The following is an 18401-nucleotide window of genomic DNA, read 5'->3' as shown; positions in this document are numbered from 1 at the left end:
CTTAGGCCAGAAAAGAGAGAAATTTAGGGTTTAGAGGTTGTATGAGACATCTTCAACCATCTTCTTCCATTTCTTTCACCAAAAATAGGTCCTTTCTTGTATTTTGAGTTTTTGCTTGTAATGGAAGGCTAAGCCTCTTTGTTGGGGAGCTCTGCTGAACAATCTTGATGTAACACTCCTACTATCTATTTAATGTTATTTTTATGTGTTCATTGCTTCTATTTATGCTTATTTGTGGCTTGAGCACCCATTTGTATGTGTAGTTAGGATTTTTAGTATTGGGAAATGCTTTAAAACCTTAGAACTTGATAGAGCAAGCTAGAAATCTATATGTCTAGGAATGGAGTACAGTGATCTAGTCCATATTATGTTGTAGTCTTAATGCAACTCTTTTAGACTAAGTTTGTTGAGGGATCAAGAACGAAGTTTAAAGAGAGTTAGGCTCATTCACTTGAGGAATCATGGTTTGAGTAGTTTCTCAGCATAAGAACACTAGAATAATGTTAAATAGAAAAAAATACTTCTTAAACATCAAGAGGAATTCAGTAGAACGACCCAATGGTTTTAACTTGATAGTTTTCACCCTTTATAGTTTTATATATTTTGTTTATGTCACATAGGTTTTCTAGTATAGAACTCAATATTTACCTTGCTTTTACTCCATACAAATGTTTACATACTGAATGTACATGGCCTGAGTGAAATAAATTCCCTGAGGATACGATATTCTGTCTTACCGTTTTATACTACTTGTGCGATTCGGTACACTTGCCGACCACCAGAACACTTAGTTGCAATCCATAAGTTAGTGATTCATCAGATGGATGTTAAGACAACTTTCTTGAATGATGATTTAGAGGAAGAGATATATATGACTCAACCTAAGGGGTGTGTGGTAGATGGTCAAGAGAACAAAGCGTGCAAACTTTTGAAATCCCTATATGGTTTAAAACAAGCGCCTAAATAATGGCATGAAAAATTTAATGAGACTTTACTTGTTGATGGTTTTTCTAGTAGTGATGCTGATAGATGCATGTATACAAAGTCTATGAATGATGATCATGTTACTATATGCTTGTATGTGGATGACATGCTTATTTTTGGTACATGCAATGATATAGTTTTTAAAACTAAATCTTTCTTAGCATCTAAATTTGATATGAGACATGGGTGAAGCAAGTGTTATTTTGGGAGTTAAAATTGTAAGGAAGGGAGATAGTATATTACTATCCCAAGAGCATTATGTTGAGAAACTTCTTAGGAAGTATAAATATTATGACTTTAAGTTAGTGAGTACCCCTTATGATGCTAACTCTCAATTAAAAAAAAAAAGGAGAACCAATTGCTCAAACTCAATATGCCCAAATCATTGGGAGCTTACTACATTTGATGAACTTTTCTAGACCTGATATTGCATATGCAATAAGCAAATTGAGTAGATATACCCATAGTCCTAATAAGGACCATTGGGATGCACTTGTTAGACTTATGAGATATCTGAGAGGTACCATGGATTATGGTATTGAATATAGTGGATTTCTCGCAATACTTGAAGGGTATAACGATGCTAACTAGATCTCTAATTTAGATGAGACAAAATCCACTAGTGGTTATGTGTTTACTCTTAGTGGTGGTGCAGTAGCTTGGAGATCAGTCAGACAAATTATTATTGCTAGATTAACGATGGAGTTAGAGTTTGTTGCTCTTGAAATGGCTGGTAGTGAGGCTGAGTGGTTGAAAAACTTCTTAGCTAACATTCCTTTAGGAATCAAATTGACCCCATTAATATCTATGCATTGTGATTCCCAGTCAGCGATAGCTGTGGCTAAGAATAAAACATTCAATGGGAAAAATACACATATACAACTAGACATAATGTGGTTAAGCAGTTGCTAAGAGATGGAACAATTTTCATAGATTGTGAAGTCAAAAAGAGACTTAGCAGATCCTTTGACAAAACCCTTAAGGAGGAATATGTTATTAGAAACATCGAGGGAAATGAGACTTAAGCCACTTGAAAACAAACAAGTGATGGTAACTCAACCTTTGTGATTGGAGATCCCATGAAGAAGGTTCATATGAGTAAAAACAAGTCACTTGTCAGTTCTGCTAACACTCAAATTGATTTCTATCAGTTTGCTTTTAGTCCCTTCTTATGGTGTGAGAAAGTGTTAGAGCTGCATTAATGAGATGATAAACTTTATAGTAAACTTTACATGTTTGAGAAAGTTTTACATCTTATAAAGTTTTTAATGATTTTCATATCCCTTATGAGTGGTGTATGATTTGCAGCATGCACTTGATGAAATCACCTATATGAATGTCAGGTGGGGCCGCTTGCATGAGATCTTGACGAGATCTCTAGAGCACTCATAAATACCGGGCACGTGCATGACCTAGTAGCGCAACACAACGATAACAACAAAGACTATGAGGGAGTCTTGTGATTGGTAGACCGCTATCACATGCCAAGTGTTTTTGGTTCATATAGATTGCTACACCAACTACACTGTGTGTTAAGTCCTATCAGTCTACATCTGGTTCATATAGTTTGTTATACCAGGTCCGATGCATTACACTTCACGTTGACCCAGGAATTTTCTTTTATTTATTAAATGTAATTTATTCTTTTGAAATATGTAGGGGATTGTTGTAACTTTAATAATTATTTCAAAAGAATTTTCTTAAAAAATATTTAATTAAACGGACAAGTTATGACATTTAAATTCAAATTTTGAAATTCAAATTTCCTATTAATGCCAATAAGAGTGGAAATTAAGAGGGGGGCAATGGCAATTATAGGCTCTTTATTGGTGATAAAAAAAGTTGGCTAAAGTTTTTTTTTTGAAAAATGATTTTAAAAGGAAATGAGGCCATTGGCTTCTTCTTGGTTTTTCTTTGTTTTTTCTTCTTTGCTTCTTTTTGCCTTTATTCAACCTTCTCCCTCTTTACTCCTGGGTCAATCATTTTTTGTTTGCGAGTTCTGTCACCTTAGTTCTGTTAAGACGTTCCCGTTGTATCTTGGGAGGTTTGCATGGGACACCACGGATAAACCTTTTAGATGAGTGACTATCACGCTTCAGGAAGTTCAACCGCGTTCGTGATTTTCGACTTCAGCAAAACATTTTTTTTCTTGTTCCGGTTGAACTCGACAATCCAAATAGTATAACAGTTGCTTAAGTTACATAAGTATAATTTAATCTCTCCTTATATTATATTTATATTATTTTATTATTTTTTAATGCTTAATTAATTTATTGTTGTGTTCTCTTGAATCTTTTCATTGTATTTTCACTTCATTTTACCTTTAAATCAAGGTTTATGTATGATAATTTAGTTTATTTTCTTTCTATATTACATATAGATGAAGTTTTATGATTTAATCAATTAATCATGTGTTATTTTTATAATTTATGTTACTATTTAATTGGTATAAGTCAATTACATTCATATATTTTGCTTATATTATTTTATGACAACATTATTTATCAAATTTGCAACAAAATCATGTTATTTTCAATTTTTTTTCAAAACTAGTTGGTTTGATTTAGATTAGAAAAAAATTTCTAAAATCCAAACCAATTTAAATCAATTGGTTCGAATATTATTTTTTCTCAAATCCAAACCAAATGGACCCGTGAACACCCCCATCACTACTATTTTCCATAAAAAGTTGTTCCAAACAAATACTATTTGATATCCTTTGTCAAAAAGAGATAATTAAGTCTCATGAACTTCAGTATCATTGAAATTTGATCATGATGAGAAACATTCATGTTTCATGCTCAACAAAGGGTAGTTGAGATGTGGGATCTTGAGACATGCGCACCAGAGAAAGAGACAGAGCACTTTGCTGTCATTTTCTTCTCAGCAAAATGAAACTAAATTGAATTATGTATATTATCTTATATTTTACTAAGATGGACGATCGAGATTTAAGATACTATGGGTTCCCCACTTTGAGTAGCCTCTAATAATTGGTTCACTTCCCTACTTTATTTGGGTGCAACCATACCAAGGACCGGAACATATTCCTGTGAGAAAAAAAAATAGAAAACAAATAAATGAACAAGACAAATCATTCCCTATACTTTTTATCTTCAACTTTGTTTCTTCATTCTCTCTAATAATCCCAAAGCAGACCAACAACAAATGTCTACCTCAGGCATTATGAAGATTTGCAAATTGCATGTTTTGTCTTATATATCTTACCTCCATTTTCTTTATCAGTTCTATTGCTGTGTCTGCTATGACCATAACATGCCTTGCAGAGTTTTCTATAAAACCCTCTTCCACTCCCTTATCAAATAGGCTCAACAAGCTATTGAAATACCCATCTACATTAAACAATCCCACCTGTATGTTCAAAGTTGAAATGAAAATAAATAACAACAGAAGATGACCCATGTGCCAAATTCAATTATATATAAGTTCTTGAAATATTTGAGAATTTATAATTAGATATCTAAATTAAAAAAAATATAATTGAGTCTTTGATCTTTTGCAGTTTTTACAATCAGGTGTCTGGAGTTAGTAAAATTACCACAAATTGTTATTTTTCTGGTGATTTCAAGCCTGACTCATTTACAAAAACTGTAGAAGATCAAGAATCCAACTATATATATATAGTTTAAGGATCTAATAAAAAGTTCAGGAACTACTGATACATTAAAAGAAAAGAATTTCTAAATTCTTCCTGATTTTAAACATTTTGATGACATATTAATTCATCTTGAAGGAATAAATAAGTATAATCATACTGGTTTATCATGTATTCCTAGTTGAGACCAGGCTATCACTTCTAGCAGCTCTTCCATGGTTCCATATCCTCCTGAACAGTGCAACTTTAATAAAGTTTCTATGTATATGAAGCCACTAGAAAAATGTTTAAAATGTTAAACAGAACATTGAAATTCTATGACTGCAATATTTACCAGGAAGTGCTATGAATGCATCAGCATGTTCAAACATCGTTGACTTCCTTTCATGCATATCTGCAACTGTTTTCACTTCTCCAAAGGTCTCTCCAGATATCTAAAAGTGGGATTTGATGAGAATTAATTAGCCTTTGGTGAGGAAGAATTCAGATTGAAAGAAGCACTTGATCATACTAATTAAAGATAAAAAAAATGGTACCTCACGAGGCAATAGAGCTTCTGGAATCACTCTAACAAATAAAAGATAAACAATTAAGTTTATGAACTCAAAGGAAAATTATATTAATAACCTAATATAATATATTAAGAAAATAAAAAAAAGATACCCAAGAACATGGCAACCTCCATTTAGCACAGTCTGAGAGATCAAACCCATTAGCCCTAATCTTCCTCCTCCATAAACCAAATCAATTCTTCTTTCAACCTGTCAACACAAACCAAAACAAGTAAACAATAACATACATGCAAAACACCTAAAAAGTAGAATAATTGCACAAAAGGAAAATAAGCCAATATTCTTTGATGAATTAGATATATAACAGTAGAGTAGGAAATACCATCAATTTACCAAGCTCAAGAGCTGCATCACTGAATGCAGACTTGTATCCAACTCTACTACCACAGAAAACACATATTCTTTTGAACCTGTTTTGGTTCTCATTTTCTGCAGACACCTTTCCTTCTCCTTCCATCCTTACAATGTAATCCTACAATAAAAGTGCAAGAAAAAAATGGAGAGAAGAAATTGGATACAAGTGTGTGTGTGTGTGACAGACAGAGAGAGAGGGAAACCAAAGAAGACACCCTTGATTCACAAATTTAACAATTCTATATCTGTTAGAGAAGAAAGAACTTGAAACTTCAACTATCCCAATCTTTATATATATTCCTTTGTACTTCAGACTTTCAGAGGATGAAAATTAAATACCATTCAGTAATTTCACCTCAGCTAGGTGGGCCATGCATTATTGTGTTAGTACAAGTTTGATTGATGATTGTTATTTACACTTTGGCATAAAAAATGTTTTGAAATGTTTATAACATGGAAAAAAAAAAAGGTACACAGGAGATTTGAATGATTCGTGAGAGTTCTAGAAGATAGGTAAGAAATGCCAAATATTTATTTATAATACAAATTTAAAAAGTGATTGAGTATCTATTAGGGGAGACTAACTTACTCGAGGAACTTTAATAGAATTATTTTTTATTCTAATAATTTATTTTCTTAAAATCTTAATTAATATTTATTTTCTAATAATTTATTCTCCCCACTCTTGCTCCACCTTTCTTTTTACTTTTCAATTCCCATCATTCTCCTACTACTATTCATCTGTCTCTTCCAACTAATAGAACATCAAAGAGAAAGTGATCCTCTCTTCCTATCCTATGCCCTCACTCCAAGCCAAGAGCATCACCAGCACCATCACTATCACACCCACGAATCCAGCCCTTCTTTGTCCATACGTGAGCCTTTCTACTTTCACTTTATCTTTACACCATTTATGTTCATAGGGAAGAGTCTAGGGTTTTGTTTCTTTGTTGTGATCTGAGTCTCAAAAGGGAAACACTATGGTTGTCATTGTCGAAATTCTGAGGTTTGTTCTCAACTGTAAAGGGTTTTAGTGTCTTGCATTCTTAAAATAACTGCATTTCCATATGATCCTTTGTTGTTTGGAAATATAAAAATGGTGTATGTGTGTTGATAGGTTATCCTTGCCTAAAGGTTTGACTTTGCATGCTAGAACATGTATATACACCCTCTCTGTGAAAAAGACACTAATTTTTATCAAACTACATGTCTACTTTCAAACACTATTAGTTTCGCATGTGGGGTGTAAACATGTGTCCTTAGTTGTTGACCCTTGTCTGTTATGGTTCAGTCTTGTGCAAATCAAACATTTTTTGTTTTGTACGTGTTTTTGACTTGTTATAGTTGTTGTTTGTCCTTTTTGTTTTGTCCTTGTGAGTTTCAGAACCCTTGCTTATTCATGAATCTACACTTGTCTGAATATTCTAGGAAACATCTATGAATGTACCCTTAGGAACCACTTTTGGGCCCTTGTGTTTGTGCTATTGTTTAATGTTTTTCTGTTTCCGGATGATGGAAGCGCATGGGGTTAATGCAAGTTGTTTTGTTTCTCTAAAAGGCAAACCTTTGTCTTTTCCTTTTTCTTTTATGTGTTTGAGTTTTAAACTATGACCACTTTGTGATTAATGAATGTGTAACCACCAAACACGTGCTGGAAGCAATCCTTATTGAATATCAACTATGCACTTGTAGTAGTTTTGAGCCAAGTCAAAATTTTTGGCTCATTGGAAACTGCTGCAGTTGCTAGCGCGAAAACCCTGTTACAACGAGTGTTGATAGTTTTGCAAAACCACATTTTTATGGTGATCCTTGTTCCGTAGTTTTGTTTTCTGTTATTGTGCTTACTTTTGTTATTGTAGTTGGTGGATGTTTCTCTTTTTAATTTCAATCATCTTTGTTGTCTTGTATTTGGTTTTTGTCAAATCTTTTAAATGGAATGGTATTTTCTGAGTTTTGGCATGGCACCCCTCAAGCAAAAACAAATTGCTAGCACTCTTATCACCTCCTGTCACACCCTCTATTCTGAGATACATATAAATAAGAAAAACATATAAAAATGCAGAATTTAATTAAATCAATTTTATAAAAATCACGTTCACAAATTCATGTGAGTAAAGAGTCGCATTCGCTTCACTATTGTCAAATAAAACTTATTAAAAACATATCTGACTTAGAACAAAGACGTCAAAGTTTACAAAAAAAATCTTGTTAAACAGTTGAATAAAATAAAGTAAAATAACATCATGCAGTTAAAATAAAAACTTATGCTCCAATGTCACATCCTATCAGAGCATTGTATCCCAGCATCCTTTAGCATGAGGTTCTTTAAAGTCATCTACCTAGTCATCTGCTCCTACAAACACAAGGTTCGAGATTATCATAGAATCCAAACACAAACAACACATAAGGAGTGAATTATCACATTTCTAAATAAAATACAGATAAATAAAGACATAATAAAAATAAATTGTAGAAGTATTTATAACATAACTCAACTTAATACAATCCACGTTACTTCACCACTTTTTCATTTAAAATTCATTTTTCAATCACCAATTACATTACACATGAATCACACACTTGAGTCAAGACATAACAACACTCATCAATTTTATAATAAACAATTGACAGGCGTTATCGTTATGCAACAATTATACTAAGACTCAAGCCTATATGCAATGTGATACAATGTCAGTGAAAAACCACACTGGGACGTTTATGAGTACATAACAAGACACATCACACAATGAGTTTGTCATTTCACTCTCACTAAATAAAATCATAAGGTGACCAGTTAGGGTCACTCTGTTCTGCGAGATTGTTCCAATCATATGAGATCAACATAAGTTTAAAGGAGTACTCAAACCAAGTGTCTTTAATCCCAACGCCTAGACTCCGAAGAATCTGTCAGGGTCTCACCTTCCTAATTTAGGTTCAACCCCTAAAATAACTTTTGCACGCAGACACTGCTCATGAATCATACAATACCCATGACCTTACACTTGTGTTTCAAACACGTTTAATATATTGTGCTACAATTTAACACTTTAGGTTCCTAACTAGGAATCCTACACTTTCCCTTTAATACTTTGCACATAAATACTAGTCGGGTTATTGTATAATTCACAGCTCACAACATAAGTATTGTCACATCAAGTGTTAACCACACACTTATTCACAACCAAAATTTCATGTCCACAATTTAACATATCACAATGTCACAATCCACCATCACATGTTTACGTGTAACTCAAAAATCTCTCTCACACACAGAGAGAGACACATACATATATATAATAAAATTATATCAAAAGCAATTACTACTAGGCATTAACTTTACAACTTTCTTAAATTTATTATTTTATTACTTTTATTATTACAATATATATATATATATATATATATATATATATATATATATAACATGTTGATCATCATCGTGGGAAGATACAAAACAAAGAAAATAATTTGTATAAAATAAACAATTAAAAAAAAGATTATTTAGAGTACAATTCACGATAATAATAAAAAATTCAATTTTTAGGGTTCACATTCAACATAGGAACACATCAATTTCACAATAATTTCTCATCGGAACATCAATTGGTCCGTCAAACATATATAATTTACAATTATAATTGTAAAGAGAATCAAAATTTACATAAACGCCTTAAAACTCATTCCAATTGATCATCTAAGGATTCCTACACATGTTCTCACTACTCCCCAATCGTGAATAACTCATCCCTTACCTCTAAGCAGGCTCACGTGTGTATTCTGGCAACGATAACGGCATCTCTAGCAGTTTCCTGAGATTTTTCAAGTTTTACTTTTAGTTGTTCTGCTAAGATTTTCAAGCGTTAGACAGAAGGAGAAGGATTGAAACTCGATTCCATTGTCCCCGTGCGAGGAGAATTGCTCTCACCAAAGACATTATTTCGCAAATCCCAACGATGGAGATGTGAGAAGATGCGTTCCTAACCTGGTGGAGAAGTTTTACGATGATCCAACGGTTAATGAGTCTGGGATCATAGTTTTATTTGGATAGGTTTGGGTGCATGAGGGAAAAACAAAGAGATACGTGCAAGGGACATTACCCTCACAACAGACATTATCAAAAATCTCAACGATGCTTATGTGAAACAAAAAGTTCTGAAACTAGTGTTCAAATTTTATAACGATCCAACGGTTAACGAGTCTAGAATTATCATTTTACTAAAACAGGTTTGAGTGTATGCGGGAAAAAAAGGGTTTTGGGAGAGGAAGAAGAGAAAATGAAATTGAGAGGAAGAGAAAGCATAGAGATGTATTGCCAATGGAAAAACTGACCTAATACGTCTCTATTTATGACTAGGGTACTCAGCACCTATTATTTATTCTATTTTTCTTTATTTGATCATTTTATGAAAAGAAACTCTATTTTACTCCCTATCAAATGAATAAATATTTTTTTTTAAGGACATATATTTATTTTATTTACCTTAAAAATATTATTTTAATTAATAAAACTATTTCTCCTTATTTATTTAATTACACAAATTTTATTATTTTCCTAAAACTCTATTTATTTTTAAATAAAATCCTTTTTAATTTATTTTACAAAAAATGAGATGTTACACCTCTAGCAAGAAACGAAGACTAGTGACAAAGAGAGGTTTATCTTAGGCCCTTCCTAATACTTATGAAGATGATGAAGTGCAAGAGATCCCTCCACCACCACCTCAACCATCCCCTCAACCACATACATAAACACCTAAATCTACCACCAAACCCTCTTCTCCAGGCTTCCAAAAGGGTAAATGCTTGGTCCTTCCCAACCAAGATAGATTCAAGAACAATGCTGACCAAGGCCTCATCAAAGAGAGGGAGGTCAGATTATTGATTGGGGAATTCTAGGACGAAATTGTCAAGAGGAAGTGGTCCAAGCTAATTGATTTTCCTCTCAAGATCAATGAGAAGGTGATGCATGAGTTCTATTGCATAATGAGCAATATAGGAGTGAACATTGGAAGGGTGATTTCAAGGGAGATGCACAAGTTTGTCATGACCAAGTCTCCAACCAACCCGCCAAAGCCTCTTGGTTTTCAAGCTTTAATCACAACCCTTTATGTCTACCAAGGTGTAAATGTTGAAACTCCTCCCCTCCAAAACCTTAGAGAGCCCATCAACTTGTGCTATATTGATCAACATTGTCGCAACCCTACCGAGTTTGATGGGGAGCAACCCCCCATTCCTCATGTTATTGAGCCTCTCAATCGTGATCAAATGGTTGTTGCCTTTGTATTTCTGTATCAATTGAATGTCGTTATCAATAGTCTATTTAGAGCCTTAATGCTTCTATCTACCATTTCCTCAACCCCGTAGCTCCAAGATAAGCACTTGGTCCATTTACGTGGCTCACTCCGGTGGAATTTGAAAGGCTTGGGGACACACTGGTGTAAGGCTTTAATGCATTTACATGTGAGTGAGAAAATGGTCTATTTAGTGAAAGAATTGTGTTTGGTTTCCTCCGTGTGTAAAATTTCTTTGGGCTGATAATAACCATGCATACGAGCAAGATTAGTTTGACTCAATGGGTTCGAGAACACCTATAACTCATACCCAAGACCGGAAAAAATTCTCAGATTAGGCAATCCAAAAAATAAAAAATAAAATCTTGGATTAGGTTTTTTTTTTTTTTTTCAGTTCAACTCAAGAAATAGTTTGAGTTCACTTTTCTTGAGTTCCCATCTAATATAATTTTTAAGTAATGTTTTTTTTTTTCATATCATCATCTAATAAATAGTTTAAAATTAAACTTTTTATCACTTATATTTTGTTTTTGGTTATATAGCCAGAGGCATAAGATTTAAAAAGCGTTACTATATCATATTTTATTTTGTAGCTTAGAAATTATTATTTTTTTCCTTAAAAAATGTGATATTATTTTTAAATATAAAAAATTACAATAAGAGATCTGGAATTTATAATATGAATGTTGTTGAATACTGAATAGGAAAAAAATAAACAAAATCTCTTGAATTTATTTATCATTTCCTTAATCTCCACCATTTTTTGTTCAATTTTCGATCAGAATAAATGAATGATTGAATTGGATGTTATCCAATTGACCATTTTTCCTTTTTTTGTGAAAAAAAGAAGGAAAAAAAAATCTGATTTTCCGGTGGCGCAAGAAGGCTACCCTGTACATTTGTTTGTCTTACCATATTATATTATAGATGCGGAATATTCAATCACTTTGCATATGGTAAAATTAGTTGAAAAGTTATTTGGTAGTTGAAAATTGAAAATTAAAAAATTAGCTTATTGAATTAAAAATATTCGATAAAATTAGTTGTTTAAGTAAATAAAAAATATAAAAATGACAAAAAATAATAATACCATATTTATTTTTAAAAAATATAATAAATATATCGATGATAAAAGTGGAAGAAAATACAAAAGGTTATAGGCTAGCGTTTTAAAAAAAATACTACTTTAAATAACTTTTCAAATGTTAGAAGCTGATTGAAATACTTTGTCGAACATGGTTTTAGCTATGTTCGACAGAACTAGCTAAAAAATTAATTGGTGGTTAAAAATTGAAAGTTAAAAAACTAATTTATTAAATTATAAGTATTTGATAAAATTAATTGATAAAGTAACAGAAAAGTATAAAATGACAAAAAAATTAAAAATTATTATTTATTTAAAAAAGATAACAAAGAAAATAAATAAATAAATTGATGATAAAAGTGAAAAAAATATAAAATGTTTTTCCAAAAATGCTAAAAATTATAATAAAAATATTTACCAAATAATCAAATAAATTTTTCAGTATAAAAAAAACTAAAAATTTTCTGAAATAACTTGTAAAAATATAATCTTACTGATTTTTTCGTATCTGACCACATTACATTTAATATTGCATGCTAATCTGGTCTTAGCAGCCAATCTGAACATACTTGAGGAATAGCAATCTGCAGCACAAAATGCTCGATGTTTGGTAAACAAGCAAAAAGTACCCGAAAATAACTAACTCTGATTTGATTTTTCTTTTAGGAAAAAAAATGTATTCAATCCAAATTTTGGTAACACCCCGGTATTGGTTTCGTCTCGGTCTCTAGCATCCTCTAAGGACACATTGCTTCTATCTTACAATAAATTTTTTCTCTCTCTAGAAAATCAGCTCTAACTTCCCTATAAATACATATTTAACTCTTCCTTTGGCATTTACAAAAAATCTTTCTACTATCCTTACAACTTTTTCTCCCTTTCATTCAGTTTGTTCTTTTGCCGTAAAGTGAAAGCATATGAGAATGTCTCCACAAAGTGTAGCTCTTTCACTTTTCATCACCATGTTTGTCTCATTTGGGGTTTGTTTTGGCTCTTTCCTAGAGGACACATATCATCTAACTAATTATCAACGTTACTCTATGAAGCCAAACAATGAACATTTTGGTATCATGACAAGGGCTTATGGATCTACCCCATCTACAAGGTCTCAAAGAAGGATTAATGTTGATGACTATGGAGCCAAAACAATTGATGGAAGAGATGACACTGAGGTAATTATTAACGTTACAATTTAACATGAGAATTAAATGATATTCAATTCTCTTCAGTTATCATTCTCTCACTTTACCTTTTCTTTTTTGTTAGGCATTTGAGAAGGCATGGGATGAAGTATGTTCTACAGGGGGGATTGTTGTAGTCCCTGAAGAAAAGATCTTTCACTTAAAGCCAATAACCTTTTCAGGACCATGCCAACCCAATATTGCCTTCCGGGTGAGATTAACATTTTCAACCAATTATGACTAGTTAGAAATTAGCTGATTTTATTTTACCCACAATTTGCTTTCATCATGTTAATTAGGTCTACGGAACAATCAAAGCATGGCCTAAAATGTCAGCATACCAAAATGATAGACTACACTGGATTAAGTTTGAGAATGTCACAAATCTCAGAGTTGATGGTGGTGGCACTATCAATGGCAATGGGAGAAAATGGTGGGAGAACTCTTGCAAAAGGAATAAAAACCTTGTAAGTTATTCAATTTGACTATAATTGACTCAAATTCCTGTTCCAATCACATTGGTGTTTACATTATTTCTGATAACCACGCAATTGTAGTCTTTGGCTTTCCATGTGCTATAAGCTTTCGTCAATTGAGCCTAGATTTTTCTTAATAATTCATAATGTGTTATAATTTGAGTCACATCCATTACATTTATATTCTCATCTAAACATAAATCGATGAATAATACTTCTCTCTCCATCCTTAAGTATAAGACAATTGATTAATTTATGTTTATTATGAAAGTTAATTAGTTTAGTTATTAGCATTAATTATAATATATTTTTTTAAAATTTATCCTTAAATTTATGGGAACATAGTCATCTCCTTCGGTCTCCATTGAAGAGAGAAAAATACAACTAAAGAATATTTTAGTAAAAAAATAATTGATATACAAAAGACAAAAAAATTGATTGATAATGTCTTATAAATTAGAACCGAATAAATATATATTTGAATAACCATTGATTATTATTATTACTATTCAATTTAGTGGTTTGAATTTTACTAAATCAATATTTAATTATTCTATATCTACATTTTTGTTCTCATTTTAATTTATTCCAACTTTTGATTTTCGATACTGACCATAATTTCTTTACTCTCCTTTTGTTTTACAGCCATGCAAACCGGCACCAACTGTAAGTTAATTTTCTTCTTCGTAACATGATGTTTTATTTTAGTACAATAATCTTACACGTTGATGCACAGTGCTCTGTTTCTATACTAACTATTTTTTTTATCTTTAATTTCTGAAAAAAATTGTTGCATAGGCTGTGACTTTCTACCAATGCAACAACTTGAAAGTGACAAATCTGAGGTTCAAAAATGCACAGCAAATGCATATAAGGTTTCAAAAATGCAACAATGTTGCAGCTTCTAATTTGGTCGTGAGAGCACCAGGGAACAGCCCCAACACTGATGGAATTCACGTCACGGAGACAAAAAATATTCTGATAAGCAACAGTATCATTGGGACAGGTGAAAACCAAAATCAACACAAAATTAGAAAAATTCACTTGAGTTTTAAAATTTCTAATTTGCTTTTCTTACTGTTTTGTCGATCAAGGTGATGACTGTATTTCCATAGTAAGTGGGTCCCAAAATGTACGAGCCATAGATATCAAGTGTGGACCAGGGCATGGAATCAGGTTTGTAATTATACCGCAAACATGTTAAAATAACTTTTTTTATAAGCACATGTTAAAATAAATTATGCAACGAAAATGTCATATAATTATAAATTGTTATTTATGCTAAGTTTGATGAGTTTTTTATAATGATTATATGAAAATTATATTAATTATTTCTCATCGGGTTGACAACATTTTATATTAACCTTATATAGAAATTAAATTTAGTCAATTTTACATTGATTCTTGATGTTTTATTATGTTGCAGCATTGGAAGTTTAGGAGCTGGTGACTCAAAAGCTCAAGTGTCCAACGTGTTAGTGAACAGAGCCACCTTAACAAGAACGACCAATGGAGTTAGAATAAAGACTTGGCAGGTAAGTAAGTTTGTTTCACTTTGCTTCTAAAAAATTGGCTTTGGATTTACAAAGTTCAAACAACACCTTCATGAAAAAAATTGATAAATCTTGACGTCAATTGAGAGCTAATGATCACAGATTGCCAAATTTTAGGTGGAGTAAGAGTACTATTGCATTAGAAAATTGACCTATATTAATTGTTATTGGTGATTGGGTACATGCAGCAATAGTGCACCCAAAGGCTGGCAAATTCCATTACTATTTTTTTTTCTAATCATTCTAATTAAGGTTTTTGTCTTGGTGATAAAATTTGAGGTATTTTTACACTATTTCTGTCCTTTAGATCAACTATAAGATTAATCTATAATCCCAAACTAAGTCATACTACTTAAAACTTTTCTTATCTCTTTAATAATATATTATACAAAAATCGAACTCAAATTCTCTCCCATAAATCTTCTATATTTTGCCAAAAGACATTAGATAAATTCCACCACTTAGCTAGCTTACTTTTGTGCTACCTGGTGTTGTTTCATTTTTATTTTTATTTTTTTATGGTTGGTTATCACTTCTAAGTTCTAATTGGCCCAAAGTTGACCTGCAATATTTTCAACTAACTGGGTACGGCAACTTTACACAGTCCACCAATTCCTAACCTTCTTCCCAAGAGTCAACAACATTTTATTTGAAAAATTGTGTAGTTCAACTTTCTTGTATCCTTCCTCTTAACTAATTCCAACCAACCATTTTTTTTTTCATTTGTGTTTTGTGGAATGGCATGACAATTACCGTGGGAACATTCTTTATGGTCAATAATAATGCCAGAAAAGAAACATTTTATATGTTGTAATACTTAAAGCATTTAACATAATTTATGATTTTATGCTTCATATAAACGATTCTTTCTTACATTGGTGGTGCGTAACGTTATTTTGCATTATGGTTTTATATAACTTCATTGAATTCTTCATCCTTATATGGTTTAAAAGTTTTTTTTTTTAATTTATATATCATTCCTTACCTTTTTTTTGTTTGTTTGAAATGTTAAAGTATAAATTTTTACTAACAATCTATAACTTGAGTGATCGAGACCACAAGAAGTGGCCCACCAAGCAAACAATTTTATAGCTAATACATCAAAAACTCAGTTTTGGTAAACAATTTGACCAGAGCATATAACACCATTCTCTGAACCAATTAATGAGCCTTTTTGCTGATCAATTTCGTGAAAATATCTGGATAATTAAATATTACAGCTTCCTTCAAAGGAATATGACGAACTGCATATATATATATATATATATATCAATTGCACTCTACATCCAAATAAATCATTCCTTACTTTCTTAACGGGCGTTTAACTTTATACAATAAGGACTTACTTGAAAACTTGTGATGGTATAAGGATTTATTGATCAATTGTGATTTGTCATATAGATCATTAGTTTATCTAAAATTTCAAATAGCTCCATCTAGTTTAACAGAATTTTTATGATCACTGGCTAATGAGGCAGGACTAATTAAAAAAAATTAGTAATTAAAATATCAAATTATATTGACTTATAAAAAAAATTAAATGGACTTTCAAAGTAATATAACAAAAAAATTGAGAGATTCTTCATAATATACAACAAAACAATAATTATAGTTACAATGGAAAATGTTTTTCTTTTACTTTAATTTTGGTGTCTTAATGTCTTACGTATTTTTCTTTCTATCACAACACAGGGAGGTTCTGGCTATGCGGAAAACATAATATTTGTGAATATAGCAATGCGAAATGTGACGAATCCCATAATTGTAGATCAAAACTACTGTGACCAGGAGAAGCCATGCCATGAGAAGGTGATTTCCAAAGCTCTCAATTGACAGGGATAGAAAATTGTTTCTATTATTATAATGCTTAAATATTTTTTTTATCCTTACAATTTAAAGATTTTAAATTAATTTTTATCCTTGCAGAAAAAAAATTAGTCCTTATAAATTAGATTTTTTATTTTTTATTCTTAAAGTATTTTAAATAGCAGATTGAAAAATGAAAAAAAAAATACTATATCTAAATTGTTAAAAAAAAACAAGGACGATACCAAAAAAATGTTAAATTAGAAGAATTAAAAAGTATTTAAATCTTATTATGATTTATAGTATTGAATAAAATTGTCATAATGACAACCATTTTGGTCAAATGTCAGGACTCAGCAGTGAAATTGAGCAATATTATGTACCAAAACATCAGAGGAACAAGTGCTTCAGAAGTGGCAATCAAATTTAACTGCAGCAAAACCGTTCCATGCAAAGGAATATACTTGCAAGATGTGATTTTAACACCAGAAGGCCATGGTGGTTGCAGTAGCACCATTGCTACATGTGAAAATGTTAGATATGTCAATCAGGGAAAGGTTTTTCCTCCATGCTCTACTTGATCAAAGAAGGAAAAATATATAAATTGTTATTACGATGTGTCAGTAGGGTAAAGTTATTAGAAATTGTAAATAATAGTATATCAGGTTTTTCTTTTCTTTTCGGAACTAGCTAGGAACAAAGGCATTCACATGGCAGTCGAAAAGTAATTGCAAGCACCATTGTAATTTTAATATTTCGTTTCAGTGAATTTTAAACATTATGTGTTTCTTTTAGAATTCTGATATTTTAGCTTTGCAGTTAATGGAAGGCCCGAGTGGGAAAGAAGTAAAATGCTGTAGAAAAGTATGCATAAAACACACATGAATGCGATGCTCAAAATACACTAATAATTTTCTTGGATATTGCCAAAACATAACCAAATCATAATCATTAAAATGAAGGAGTTTATGATAAGAGTTAATTACAATGTTTACCCGATGTTTGCTTTTATTATACTAGTTACTCTTTTCTTTGTTGACATTACTTTTTGTTCTTCTTTGTTGACATTACTTTTTGTTAGAACAAAGGAGAATGTGGATGAAAGTTTGAAAAAAAGAAAGGAAAAAAAAAAGAAGAAAAAAAGGCTTCAAATCCCACATCGCTCAGGATAAACACTTGAATAGTGTTTCACTCCCTATATATAGAGAGCTCATTTCTTCATTTTTCCTTGTCCCAGTCGAGAAACATTTCCTCAACTTTTCTTTCTCCCTCCCATATTTCAGCCGATGCATTTTCGGCAAACTTCTCTCTCTTTCTTTCTGTCACTCTAAAATTACGGTTGGCTATAATAGTGACTTTTTAAGTCATATTTTCGGTTGGCTATAAAAGTGACTTTTCAAGTCATATTTTTTGGTTGGCTATTAGAGTGACTTTTCTAGTCATATTTTCGATTTGTTATTATAGTGACTTTTCAAGTCATATTT

At 31.6% G+C, this 18401-nt stretch overlaps 2 protein-coding genes across 2 annotated transcripts; one reads left to right on the top strand and one right to left on the bottom strand.

The window, feature by feature from the left end:
• Positions 1-3662: 3662 nt before the first annotated feature.
• On the bottom strand, positions 3663-5788 carry LOC114369270 (cytokinin riboside 5'-monophosphate phosphoribohydrolase LOG1-like). Its single transcript, XM_028326464.1, has 7 exons — positions 5495-5788; positions 5264-5361; positions 5137-5167; positions 4935-5034; positions 4761-4831; positions 4213-4356; positions 3663-4034 (listed from the first exon to the last, which is right to left on the bottom strand). The coding sequence occupies exons 1-7, from the start codon at positions 5627-5629 to the stop codon at positions 3996-3998; spliced, it is 618 nt and encodes a 205-aa protein (XP_028182265.1). The 5' UTR covers positions 5630-5788; the 3' UTR covers positions 3663-3995.
• A 6986-nt stretch (positions 5789-12774) lies between these two features.
• Positions 12775-17650, top strand: LOC114369689 (polygalacturonase-like). Its single transcript, XM_028326933.1, has 9 exons — positions 12775-13073; positions 13168-13293; positions 13382-13549; positions 14204-14224; positions 14357-14564; positions 14653-14734; positions 14985-15093; positions 16804-16920; positions 17268-17650. The coding sequence occupies exons 1-9, from the start codon at positions 12819-12821 to the stop codon at positions 17496-17498; spliced, it is 1317 nt and encodes a 438-aa protein (XP_028182734.1). The 5' UTR covers positions 12775-12818; the 3' UTR covers positions 17499-17650.
• The last annotated feature ends 751 nt before the right edge of the window (positions 17651-18401 follow it).

Source organism: Glycine soja, chromosome 10 (genome assembly GCF_004193775.1).
Source record: "Glycine soja cultivar W05 chromosome 10, ASM419377v2, whole genome shotgun sequence".
Taxonomy (NCBI): domain Eukaryota; kingdom Viridiplantae; phylum Streptophyta; class Magnoliopsida; order Fabales; family Fabaceae; genus Glycine; species Glycine soja.
Note: the sequence above shows the minus strand (reverse complement) of the source record. Positions and strands in the feature narration are given on the sequence as shown.

What these genes read in the sequence shown, in the direction of transcription:
- LOC114369270 (XM_028326464.1), bottom strand. Translation starts at nt 5,629, where the DNA reads ATGGAAGGAGAAGGAAAGGTGTCTGCAGAAAATGAGAACCAAAACAGG. An exon ending in AAGCTCTATTGCCTCGTGAG is followed by an intron (nt 5,035 to 5,136) that starts GTACCATTTTTT and finishes TCCCACTTTTAG; the next exon opens with ATATCTGGAGAGACCTTTGG. An exon ending in TGCATTCATAGCACTTCCTG is followed by an intron (nt 4,832 to 4,934) that starts GTAAATATTGCA and finishes TGCACTGTTCAG; the next exon opens with GAGGATATGGAACCATGGAA.
- LOC114369689 (XM_028326933.1), top strand. Translation starts at nt 12,819, where the DNA reads ATGAGAATGTCTCCACAAAGTGTAGCTCTTTCACTTTTCATCACCATG. An exon ending in CAACAGTATCATTGGGACAG is followed by an intron (nt 14,565 to 14,652) that starts GTGAAAACCAAA and finishes TTGTCGATCAAG; the next exon opens with GTGATGACTGTATTTCCATA. An exon ending in TTAGAATAAAGACTTGGCAG is followed by an intron (nt 15,094 to 16,803) that starts GTAAGTAAGTTT and finishes ATCACAACACAG; the next exon opens with GGAGGTTCTGGCTATGCGGA.